Raw genomic sequence first — 13,757 nt, 5'->3', positions numbered from 1 at the left:
AAGGTCAGAACTTTCGGCCAACATGAATGAAAATATAAGTGCCAAAGAATGATAAAGTACCTAAATAAATATAAGAACATGTATACGATATAGTAGCTTATGAATATAAGTTACAGCACATACATGTATGTAACTACATTATCAAACGATTACCAGATTACCATTCTCTAACAAGTACAAATAAAGAACATTCCAAATGAATATTGATGTTCGTCGTTCACAGCAAACAGATGTATACCTAATTTCCCAAATGTGTATTAATGTAAACAGTTTCGAATATATTCTCTTTCTCCATAATGGTAAGGCCACATAACTTATCATAATTTCACTTGCAAAAATGATATCATCGATGAATAGAATCCAACTCTACAAGGCAAAACTCCAATTTAGTTGGACTTCAGGTCACCGTGATTTGTGTGTGCCATGACCCGTATCACTCAAATGTTTGTGTAATTTGTTCCTGCCACATACATACACAATATTAACCTCATATGTCAACAGCTAAACATGAAAAAAATAATAAAAAAATAATAATCTTAACATCATCTTTTAATTACCTTGAATCAAACTCTACTCCACAAGTATCACATTCATTCCCAGAACTTCTTGAGGTTGCCTGTGATCAGACCAAACCCTCCGTTAAAACTATTTCATTACTTTAATTATCTAAAGAATGAAAATTTATAACATTAACATGCATACAGTGTTAGCTATAAAACATAAAATGACAAGAGTATCTTAACTAATAGTAAAAGTACCTTCTGTTTCTTCCCCTTAGATTTCGCTTTAGAATTCACCTCCTTTTTATTCGTAACTTTCACTGCAGGAGCTTGTTTCGAAACCTTAATCTTTACGGTGTGTTCATCACCTCCTGCACCAACCTTCACATCGTCTGCACAAGGTTTAGATGATGATGATGATGATTCCTCGACATTGGTACCATCGGTACACTTCTCATCTACCTCAACATTGCTACTGACTTCTGGTTTATCATTATTTACCTGCTCTTCATCTTCATCCCTATTAACCGTTTCCTTCCTACTTCTCCTATTTCTTCTCCCTCTCACATTATTATAGTTCATCAAATCTACCTCTTCATCTTCATCTTCAACATACACGTTCTTTGCCTTTGGCTTCTTAGTAAATCCAGTTTTTTTCTTATTCTTTAACATCGCTTTTAAAACACTATCCTCATCATCGTCATCATCATTATCATCCTCATTATCACCCTGCCCATTTCCACCATTATCAACATCAACAAACTCCTCCGATTCCTTTTCTTGTTCATCTTCACTTTCTTCCTTCTCAAGTTCAACACCTTCAAACTCTTCTTTCAACTTCTCAACTTCATCTGCAGACACAAACTCATCTTCATCACCCACAACCTCACCACCACCATCGTCATCTTCATCTTCTTCGCTGAAAGCTTCCCTCAACTCTGCAACTTTCTCCTTATGCTTCTTAGACTGCTCATGATTCTTCCACTGTTTATCACTTTTAAACTTCTTCCCACACGCAACACAATACAACTCATTCTTCCTCTCATTTTCCACCTCTTCAACCACCTCATCCGCCACCTCATCTTCCACCTTGGCCCAATCCGGCTCCTCATAAACCCTCGCTTTTTCCGCTTTCACTCTCGCCAACTCCAACTTCTTCTTCCTTTCTTCCTCTTTCTTCTTCTCAATCTCCTCATTCCTCTTCATCTGCATATCAATAACCCTCTTATCCCTCTTCTTCACAAACTCCGCTAAACCTCTAACCGTCTCATTATACTCTCGTTTCGCTTTCTTCCTAATCTTCTTATTCTCCTCCTCCATTAACCTCCTCGACTTCCTATTCGGTCCCGACATTACATCATACTCATCAGCCCAAACAAAATCCATCACAGTCACAAACCCTAACCAATAACCGTAAAACGCATTCACTTGCGCATACGGACTATCCAAATTCCCCATCACCGGCGCCTCTTTCACCACATTACCTAACCCTAACGTCTTCGCAAAATTCAATTCGTTTCTATATATTCTATCAAACACATCACTGTAAACCTTATAGAAACCCTTACCTTTATCAGTGAATCCACTAAATACAGAATTTGAAAAATAACTAAACAGATCAGGAACAACAGCGGATCCAGAAGACGAATTGTTACCGGAAAATAGGATTTGCGAACGGTGAGAATCGTACCACGCGCGCTCGCGCGTGTCGGACAGGACTTCGTATGCGTTAACGAGCTCTTGGAAGGAAGCGGTGGCTTCGGCTTCTGTGACGCCGGATTTAATGAGCTTGTCAGGATGGCGTTGGAGAGCTAGCTTACGGTAGGCTGATCGGATTTCGTCGGCTGTACAATCGCGGTGGAGACCGAGTACTTCGTATAGACATCGCTTCTCCGGCGACGTCATTGTTATGTGTTACCGCCGGTGTACGGTCGTCGGCTAGGGTTGTGGTATTCTGGTATGTTGTTTGCAGGGATTTATACTTCTATTTAGTTATTTGTGGGAGTAGTTTATAACGCTTAAAAAAGTTAGACAAAACTGCCCAAATAGTCCCTGTATTTTGTCGGTTTTGCTATTTTAGTCACTGTCATTTATATACTAAATAATGGTCACTTAATTAACTTAATTAACGTTTTAGTCCTAAAATCACCCCTCATCTTAACGACCATTAACTGTACGTTAAAAAATTCTCGCACTTATCATCGTTTTTTTGTGGTTCTCGCCTTTAGATACATACGTAATATATAATATACATAGTGTAGCCATTATAAACTTTGGTATATGTTATCATGATTGGTCCTAAAAATAAACCAACTTATTGTTTTTCAACGAAGACAAATCTCGGCAAACAATTCAGATGCAAATATTTCGCCGATAATTAAATTGATCAATGAACTTTATAATGAGCTTTTACACATCATAAAAGCAGCTGCAAAAATATGTGTCATGTCTATTATTAATGTCACATAGAAGTCGATAGCTCAAACTTGCGTTATGTTGATTGGAGGAATTCGCCCTTTGATATTCTCAACTATGACTAGCTAATGATATTTATTATTATAACTGGAAATAATGTATCGAATTTTCAATACTAAAATAATAATTATTTAGTATATTAGTATGTCTCACACTTTGCAGTTACTTAAGAACTATGTCGATTTGTCACTAAATCAAACTGAGCGAATGGAATTACTTAAAGTAGCAACTATCCAAATGGAGACCAAAATTATAAATAAAGTGGATAACTTGAAAAAAGATCTATCAGATACATTTGCTGGAAATTCGTTGTTAACATAGGAGATCGTGCTGCTATGGTTAATTATAGAAATAAAATGTTTGAGCAAGTTGAGTTATCTACTATGCAAAACTATGTAGATGAGGTGATTAAAATCGGATCCTATCAATTGAGTCAACATCAAGCGTCGATTTATTGGCGACTTGACTGTCACTTAGAGCCTAAATTGAATGTGCAAGATTTAAAACTTATGGAAATTTGATTCTACCATTTTCATAGCGTCTCATGTTTTATTTTATTTAAAAAAAAAATCCTACTTATTGGCCGGAGGTCCTTCTCGGAAGCAATCTTTTTATCCGTTGAAGAGAGAGGGGAGGACTTTCTCGACTTCTTGGAATGTATCACTCTTGGTGAAAAAATGACTTTTCTTTATTCAAAAATAGTGGTATGATTGTCTACATCTTACTTCTCCATACACAACGCATGTGTTATTGGGTTTTGTTGTTGTTATTGTTAGGGGTGTTCAAAATATCCGAATCCGAAATCCGAATCCGAATTATCCGAAATCGGAATCCGAAAATATCCGAAAAATCGGATATCCGAAAAATCGGATATCCGAAAATTCGGATATCCGAAAATCGGACATCCGATTTTTCGGATTCGGATATCGGATGGAGTTTTTAAAATTTTCGGATATTCGGATATCCGAATATCCGAAAATTTCAAAAAAATCCAAAAAAATCCGAAAAATATCCGAAAATTATCCGAATATCCGAAAAATTATCCGAAAATATTCGAAGTTCTTCAAAAATATCGGATATTCGGATAATCCGATATCCGAATCCGAAATTTCGGATATCCGAAAATCGGATATCCGAAATTTCGGATTCGGATTTCGGATCCGGTTTTTCACTATCCGAATTTTCGGATATCCGAAAATTCGGATATTCGAATTTCGGATATCCGAAAATGAACACCCCTAGTTATTGTTATGCAAATATAATGACACATCTTTTAACATTACATGATAAATTACTCATGTAAACTACTTATTTAATGATGTTTGTATAAAGTTATTGGTTTTTATTTATTGCAGGCAAATAAAATAGTACTCTTTCGTTCCAAATCGATTGTTCTAGACAAAAAATACACAGTTTAAGAAAAATACATGTCTCGTCTGTTTTTTATTAACTTTTCAGTCTTCATCTATATTTTTTACGTATCTTTTTGTCTACGTAGGGTAGAAAAGATTTATATCACATTATTTTTTTCATTATCTTTTATTTATGACAAAATTTCATTCCTCGTCCTTGAACTTTATATCAAATTTGACTCCATGTCCTTTTTTTTTTTTTTTTTGTGCATTCCTCGTCCCCAATGTATCAAAAATCTACATTCCTCGTCCTCCCGTCTATTTTCTGTCAAAACAGCCGTTAACTCTTATCACGTGCATATCATGTGGGGGTATTTTTGTCATTGTTTTTTCTTCTTCTATAATATATTAAGACTTTTTTGCTCCGTTGGTCCTTTAATTATACACGAAATTGCAATCCGAGTCCTCAAGTTTTTTTTTGGATTTTCGAGTCCTTAAAATTGCAAAATTTTGCAATCCGAGTCCCTCCGTCAGTTTGCCGTCTAAATTAGCCGTTAACCCTTGACATGTGCCATGCATGTGAGGGTAAAATCGTCTTTTTACTCTTTTCTTCGACTTTTTTGCTCCGTTGGTCCTTCGTTTATAGACAAAATTGCAATCCGAGTCCCTCAATTTTTTTTTTTTGTTGAAAGGCCAAGCATAACCGCCACCCCAACATAATGAACCAACCATCACCACCAAATTGCAACTCGCTACTGCTGCTCGTTCGAACCATCGAAACCACCACTTTCATTAAACTAATCACCACCACCTGCTGTACTGCTCGTTCCTGCTGCTACTTGTCTTTCCTGTTTCATGTTCCTGTTCGAAAAATTCATCAACACACCAACAGAACTTGCTATTTTTTTCTGTTTTTATTCCAACCACCACGAACCCTTTTTACTACTCGTTCACTGCTATTAAACGTCACTTACTTCTGTTTTCTGTTCAGTCTGTCGAACCCACTGCCGCTGCTAGATTACTGCTGCTATATCTGCTGTTTCTTTTCCTGTTTCTGGTGTAGTACAACTCGAACATCCATCTAAAACCACAACCACTTGTTGCTATTATTCTACCAAAGACTACTGCTGCGATTATTGTTTCTATTTCAGCTGAAACATTTAGTGGTTTCTGCTGCTCTTTTTCTATTTCTGTTCGAGCCAAACGAAACCAAACACCATCGCTTTATATTTTTTTTCTTTTCGATGATGATGAACGAAATTAATGATTGATGATATATAATGATGAAGATGATACAGATGTGATGACCCGGAAATTTCCGACCAAATTTAAACTTATTCTTCATATGATTTCGATACGATAAGCAAAGTCTATAATGTTGAGTCTCGAAAATTTTGAAACTATGTTTATATATTCAATTGACCTTCGACGGTTCCCAACGATTCACGAACAACTATTTGTAAATAGATTCATATATATTTAAGTATGTATATATATATATGTACATGAATATTAATTGTAAAAATATAAGAGTAAATATTAACTTTATTTATTTGAAAACATATATTTAATGTATTTAATTATATAATAAAACCTGAATCTATATATAAAGTATATTAAAAATAAATATTGAATAATTAAAGTACTCGTCTGATGTTTCGATTGATTTTAAGCAAGTTAAATTCAAACTTATATTATTTTAAAATAAACGGTGATCCGAAAATGAGTTCTATAAATTTTAGACTTTTATCCGCCACTAATTATCAACGGACCACGAGACACTATCCGAAATAAAACTATTCAGGCTGCTGTACTATTAGTATGTGCACATTTATTTCCTTTAAATATTAATTATTAATATTAAATTATTTATATTTATATTTATATTTATATTAATACTACTTTTGACTTAATCACTAAAAGTTATATATACACCTACAGCAACTAATCTACTTTTGATATATTTTTCTTTTTTGTACAACTTGACACATAAACTACAAAATTTAAGGCAATTAACTATTAATGATTGAAACTATTTGCTTTTGATTTCTATCACCAAATTACAAAATCGTACAATTATTTGTTTTACTTTATTCCATTCATCAATTTGTGCACTGGATATTTATTATATAGGTTATATATACACTTGTAATTACAAATGACTTAAAACAATCAACCATCACTCTAAACTATTACTTCTTTGAATCGAGCATTACTTCTACCAGCTTGTTCGAAATCCTACCACCACTATGGTCTGTCTCTATGATATAACCCATTTGAACCGCCACTCTTCTCGTGAACTAACCACCTCATTGTATTATTCTTCTTCCTACGATCAAACTATCCTACAAATTTTCTGTTTCTGTTTCTTACTCGAACAAAGCCGGTTGCGGTTGCAACTACTCACCACCGGACTACCACTATCACGAGTCACCTTGGTTTCGGTTATCACCATCTACAACAACCACATCACCACCATGATTAATTCTTCTTTTCTCTCTAACGTCCCTCTCTCTCTTATCTCTCTCTAAATTCTTGTAACCAAAAGCTATCAAAACCCATCAACACGAAACCACCGTGAACTATCAAAAATCGCTGCTATCTCGGTTTATAGTATAGATGCAAACCATTGAACCCAAACCCAAAACCCAGGGAACCCATATCAATTGCTAAGGTTTCGGTTAGAAACCACCCCTAATACAACCATACTTCAACCATCGTCCGGCACCATGACAACTTCATCAATCTTCACAACAACCTCATCGCCATAATCACTGCACAAACCACCATATCATCACTTTATCATCTCCGATTCATCAACCATAAGTTTTTGCTACTACTATGACGTTTTCTATATATTTGTATCGAAGACCCAACAAACTCCTACACTTATAACCCTTTCTGTTTCAAACAAAGATTATCAAAATCACACAGGTTACTGCCACGTTACTGATTCATGTTCTTTTCGATCACCATCATATCATCATCTCTAACTGCTACTCTTCTACTCGATGTCAAAAGAAACAACATGTTAATGCATCCTGCTACTTCCTTCCGTTTTTGTTTTGGGTTGCAAACAGCAACTATCGATTATCTTCATCAAGTATAACCATACCCACTTACATGATCACCCTAAACCCTCACAAACTCAATCTAATCCGATCACCATTATTCACTATTGCTGTATATTGTTTTTGTGTTGATCGAGTGAAACAACTACTCAAAACCAAAACCCATTTTTTTTCTTTCTTTGATGTTATTCCCTGCTGCTACCGCCACCTATAAACCATCGAAACCTGTTACAAATCCGAGTGGCTGTTGTCAATAAATTCAACCTTTTGTTTATTATTTCTTTTCGATCAGACTTCCTAAAGATAAAGAGATGAGAAAATAGAAACCTTGGGCAATTATTTTTCTGGTTCACTGTATGATCTGATGAAAGTGGAGAGAGTAACGAATGGGGTCAGGATTAATGACATGTTTCTTGGAATCCTAGGTTCCATCGGTTTTGTGTTAAATTAATAGGGTTTCCGAATCGGGCCTTAAACTCGTTTTAGTTATTGGGCCGTAATATTAGTTGTTGGGCTCATTTTGAAAGCGGGTTTCGATTTAAGTAAAAAAAAATGAATATAGGGAGACAGAATAAACGAGATATATATAAAGGTGCCGAATTTAAACAGAAATGTAAGCATGGATGAATGGTTAAGGGAGTGTTCGGTTAGCATGAGGTCAAGGGTTCAATCCCTGCTATGTGCAATTCTTTTTAAAAAGGGATTCTAAGGTAGTTCCATAACTTTAAAAATTATTATTATTATTATTATTATTATTATTATTATTATTATTATTATTATTATTATTATTATTAAAAACTATCATTTTCTTAGAATCATTATTATTTTTTATCATCATTATTATTAACATTAGTATTATCATTACTATTATCATTATTATTACTTTTAAACATTTTTTTTTATTATTAACATTATTATTATCTTTAATCACTATTATTGTTTTTATCAAAATTATTTTTACTTTATTATTATTTTAACAAGCGAATGATATCTATATAAAAATATATACAAGTAAACTAATAATACAAAATAATATGTTTTAATATACTAACTAATATATTAGTATTCATATTAATATAACATAAATTATATATCATATATATATTATGACAAATTATAAGCAATAATGTAAGTAAATATAAATAAAAAGATAGTAATCTTAACACATTATAAAATATAAATAAATTTAGTTGATTAAATATGATATGTGTTAATATATTATATATATCTGATATAGGTTCGTGAATCCGAGGTTAACCCTACACTTGTTAAATGACGTCATATGTATTTTTACTACAAAATACAGTATGGTGAGTTCATTTGCTCCCTTTTACTCTTTACATTTTTGGGACTGAGAATACATGTGCTGTTTTTACAACTGCTTTATTAAAAGTTCTGGAATTATATTTTGAACTGCGAATACATGAAATGCTTTTATAAATGTTTGACGAGATAGACACAAGCAAAACATTCCTCGAATGAATTATTATGCAGACAGAAGTTCTGCGAATTATTATTGAATTAGGTGGACATGATAATTGCCACCATTGAATTATGTGGACATGATAATTGCCACCATTGAATTATGTGGACATGATAATTGCCACCAATTGATGTGAATGTTATGTATCGAGAGAATGATTTTTATACACATGTTATGTGTATTAGTTTTTGGTGCACAAGATATGTGTACGGTTATTAAGATTTATGAAAGATGATTTCGTACACGAGAAAGGTGTACTGTATTTAAAAGATATCGCATGTACATTACAGGTGGGTATAGGATTCGGGCCCATTTGTACCATGCAAAATTTAAATCTTGTGGTCTATCAAAATGATGAATTTTATAGTTTTATGATAAACTTATGAACTCACCAACCTTTTGGTTGACACTTGAAAGCATGTTTATTCTCAGGTATGAAAGAAATCTTCCGCTGTGCATTTGCTCATTTTAAGGACATTATTTGGAGTCAATCATCGCTCTGGGATCAAATGTTGATGACTTCGTCCAGATGGATTAGGACGGGGCATTTCAACAGATGTGGTGAATGGGATGAGAATATGATGATGATGATGGACCGTGATAATGGTGATAACGTGATGATGATTCAAGTGAGAAAGGAGGATGATGATCGTGATTTTATGTTAGAATGATGATACGCGTATGATATGGTTAAGTATTATGATGAACCGTATGATGATGATGATGTATAATAGATGATGATGATGGATGTGTGATGACGATAAGAAAATGAAAATGATGATGAATGATGTTAAGATGATGATGATACTATTATGTAATGATAATGATGATGGATACGATTTCAATGATGATGATGTTAGGAATATGATGATGATGATAACGATCGATGATGATGATGATGTTATGAATATATTATGCTTGGCCTTTAAAAAAATAAAAATAAAAAAAAATAAAAAAATAAAATTGAGGGACGCAGATTGCAATTTTGTCTATAAACGAAGGACCAACAGAGCAAAAAAGTCGAAGAAAAGAGTAAAAAGACGATTTTACCCTCACATGCATATCACATGTCAAGGGCTAACGTCTAATTTAGACGGAAAACTGACGGAGGGACTCGGATTGCAAAATTTTGCAATTTTAAGGACTCGAAAATCCAAAAAAAGACTTGAGGGACTCGGATTGCAATTTCGTGTATAATTGAAGGACCAACGGAGCAAAAAAGTCATATATTAATTTATTATTATTATTTATATATTAATATTAATACTAATTGATATGCTTATAGAGTATATATATGTATATATCGTATTTAACCTAAACTGAAACACTTTATTCAAATTTTTCTCAACACCATTTCTTCCTAATCACATCAGGTATTCATCAATATACATCATCAGGTTCATACACACAAACAGATCCAGATCGTGTTCTTCATCGTTGTTCTTCGTGTTCTTCATTTAGGCATCTCTCATTTTGTGGATTAAACTTCAATATGAGCACGGATTCGAGCTCCTGAGCATAAACCTAACCTTTATCACCGTTCAGATCGAATCAATAACAACAATTCGACTTTTTAAGCATTTTTGTTTGATAATTGACTTTAGTGAGTTTTGATTCCGAAGTGTTTTAGCGAAATCTGAAATAGTAGAAATGTTTACAATCATAAACTGATCATTTCTTCAAAATTTCAGAGATTAATTCGATCATTTGATGGGTGTTTGATCAGTTTTTCTGTTAAAAAATAATTGACTAAAATCGAATTTTTTATGTCGATTATTTAAGTGTTTTGAAAACTAAAAACGTTAATGTGTTAAATTTGGTCTTACGAATTTTTCTGCATAGTTTCGTGTTTTAATTTTGTGTTTTTGACCACTTCCGTCATTCCTCCGCCGTGAACCACCATAGAACCCACCGGAATCTGGAAAACTGCTCACCACCACTTCCGCCATTCCTTCGAAGGTGTGAATATGAGTTTAACACACACCATCTTTTTATGTTCTTGTTAGAAATGATAAAAATCGAATCTTGTTAGTTAGTGAAGAAGAAAATGAGTACCAGAATTTGGAGGAAAATAGTGAATTAGCTGTTTCTTGTACGAAGCATTTATGGAAATGGGTTGATTCTGATACTGTTTCATCTTGAAATAAAGTTGAGTTGAAGTTTTGTTTCTTTTATTTTTCTTTTCAATTTAGATATTTTGTTTATAGTAGGGAATGATTGAAGGTTTTTGTTGGGTTAAAAAAGATGATGGCGGTGCTGGTGGTTGAAGATGACGGTGGTGGTTTGGGTTAAGATGATTGCGGCGGCGGTGGTGGTTGATGGTGGCGGTGGTGGTTGATGGTGGCGGTGGTGGGGTTGAAGATAGGTTTGGTCTTGATTTTATAGAAGTATAAAATTATGATTTTTAATTTGGGGATGATTAAAATGAGATGATAAGGATGATGGTGAAAATATAAATTAAATAACAAAGAAAAGAAATAAAATAAAAAGACTAAAGTACCCTCACATGCTTTGCACATGACTGAACAAACGGCTGAAATAGACAGAAACTAGATGGGAGGATGAGAGATGTATAATTGTGATATATTAGGGACGAGTGATGCACAAAAAAAAAAAGAAAAAGAATGAGGAGTCAAAGTTGACGTAAACTTCAGAGACGAGGAATGAAATTTTGTGTTTATTTATTTATAGAATTAACAATTAATTTGGAGGTGGGAAGAGTAGATGAGAGTAATTTTTTTTACACTGTATACTAACGGGCGACGGCGCATCACAACACATTTTAGATTAAGACTTCAACAAACTAAATCCTACTGCCATGGTTGGTGAGATCCAAAAAATGCCCATATCTTCAAAATCACAAATATTCATAGCACAATACCTAGATGAAAAGAAAAAGGAACACTTTTGTTATTTTTTATAAGAACTTTTTGATAGAAACACAATAAAAGTATAATCTCCGCGTTGTATTGAAGCCTTTGTTTATATTGCTTTAGCATACCTCAAGAACTCAAACGACAACTACGTTCTTCAAAGCTTCCAAGTAAGATTTTTTACTTCTCAAGTTTTGATTTTGATCTTTGGGTGTCATTTCCTCTTTCATTTTAATTAATTCCATTACTTTTGACAGATGTTTTCTTCAAATTTGAATGCTTGCTCTAGGGTTTTGTTTTAAAACATGATGTCTTTTTATTTTGTTAATTTGGTTCAATGATATCTTCCTAAGAATATTCATCGCCTATTATTCATTGTTGTAACCAGATTATATGATTTTTAACATGTTTGATACAGCTGTTGGATACCCAGTTATATGATATGCTTGTTTCCCTGCTAAAGTAAATTAATGAATCTTATTCATGTATTGATGTGCATCATATATATTTTTTGTAATCTATTTTATCAGCAAATAGCTATTGTGATTAATGTAAATTGGACTAGCTTCATATCTGCTATAAGAGACCTATAATAAGTTCTTTTAGGTGTAATTTGAATTTGAATTTGAATTACTGATCATGGGGTTTTTATTTGTGATGCAACACAAAGTCAGTTTTACCTCAGTTGCGGATCTTGTGATGACACTAAATGTAGCTATCGGTTTCTGTATGAAAGTTTAGGGAATGGTTGGTTAGTCGTTTTAGTGGGTTATTAAGGAAAATGAAAATGAGGTTGATTTGGATATGTTGGTAGGATATAACAAAAGCTTCATTACTTGAAATATCGATCATTTTATTTCTAGTAATAACGCCATAAAGGAGGGTATCTAATTCTCAATTTCCCGAGTTAACTCAAATTCATTTAACTAATTCACCGTACTAGTATTGATTACAGTCTTTGTCAGATGCTATAGTTTTTTCACATAAAGATTTGGACATGTTTAACCAAAGTTATCTTCTGAAATATTTGAGATTTACTTCTACTTTGTTATTGTGTTTATAGATTTATCATTAGGAGCTTTTTGGCCAATTGGCTTATGGTTGACTTATCTTTGAGAAACTTCCCTATACTTTTTCAAATGTGTTTTTGGATACAAATTTATAACATTGTAGTTTGAGAGCCAAGTATGGGTCTGTTCACTTTTGCCTAATTGGGATCAATGGCCCGAAGGGATTATTCGGTCAGCATTTTATCTTGTCTACTTAAGACTTAATTTTAAGTCATCTCAACCAAGGGATTATTCGATAATGAAAAAAAAGGGCTCATTTAATTTCTTCTCTACCCATCTTCCATCTGCAGACTTCCAAAGATCCATCTTTCTTCTTGTAATCAGCAACGGTAGGCAATCGGGTTTTGTTGGATTTTGAGAAAGTTTTTGCGATTTAGGTTATAACTGTTAATCCGTCATTTTCAGTTTGTGTTCATTGCTCTCATATCTATCCACACCAAGATAGAATCCATGTGTTAATACCGTTTATGTTTGTGATTTAACTTGACTAATTTTATCTTTATCCACGCCAAGGTACTTCCCATTAATACCGTTTATGGACTAGTTTAGTTTGTTAGTTTCTTGATTTTGGGGTCTCATTCTTGCATGGTTTCTTATTTTTAATGATATTCATCATGGGTTTTGCTTCAATTAGTTGGTGTGTATCTGGTTATTGAGAATGATCAAGAAAAATTGAAAGTTTATCATTTTCTTAGGCGTATTTGTAAAAGAATATGAATGTTCCTAATGTTTGCTTTGTTTGGTCAACTAATAATCTGCTATAGCTGTTGTGGATTAAGCTTTCTTGATTTGGAGTTGATATTTGGTGTAAACAAGTCAACAACAACCCCTAATTGCTAACAATCATCATTTTTCTTGGGTTATCTGATTTTTTTTCCTTTATTTTTAAGCCTAAGTTTAACTTTTTTTTTTTTTTTATGCCAGGTAATTTTA

The 13,757-nt window shown here is 33.3% G+C and overlaps 1 protein-coding gene across 1 annotated transcript; it reads right to left on the bottom strand.

Annotated features, from left to right (window-relative positions):
* Positions 1–81: 81 nt before the first annotated feature.
* Positions 82–2,466, bottom strand: LOC139892381 (DNAJ protein JJJ1 homolog). Its single transcript, XM_071875448.1, has 3 exons — positions 759–2,466; positions 558–616; positions 82–460 (listed from the first exon to the last, which is right to left on the bottom strand). The coding sequence occupies exons 1-3, from the start codon at positions 2,403–2,405 to the stop codon at positions 403–405; spliced, it is 1,764 nt and encodes a 587-aa protein (XP_071731549.1). The 5' UTR covers positions 2,406–2,466; the 3' UTR covers positions 82–402.
* Positions 2,467–13,757: the final 11,291 nt, after the last annotated feature.

The sequence above is a fragment of the Rutidosis leptorrhynchoides genome, chromosome 2 (assembly GCF_046630445.1).
Source record: "Rutidosis leptorrhynchoides isolate AG116_Rl617_1_P2 chromosome 2, CSIRO_AGI_Rlap_v1, whole genome shotgun sequence".
Classification (NCBI taxonomy): domain Eukaryota; kingdom Viridiplantae; phylum Streptophyta; class Magnoliopsida; order Asterales; family Asteraceae; genus Rutidosis; species Rutidosis leptorrhynchoides.
The sequence above is the reverse complement of the archived record's forward strand: the minus strand, read 5'-3'. Positions and strand labels throughout refer to the sequence as shown.

Excerpts from the sequence above, each read along its gene's own strand:
- LOC139892381 (XM_071875448.1), bottom strand. The coding sequence starts at position 2,405 with ATGACGTCGCCGGAGAAGCGATGTCTATACGAAGTACTCGGTCTCCAC. Across the intron at positions 617-758 it reads CTAAGGGGAAGAAACAGAAG|GCAACCTCAAGAAGTTCTGG; the intron begins GTACTTTTACTA and ends GTCTGATCACAG. Across the intron at positions 461-557 it reads GGAGTAGAGTTTGATTCAAG|GAACAAATTACACAAACATT; the intron begins GTAATTAAAAGA and ends TGTATGTGGCAG.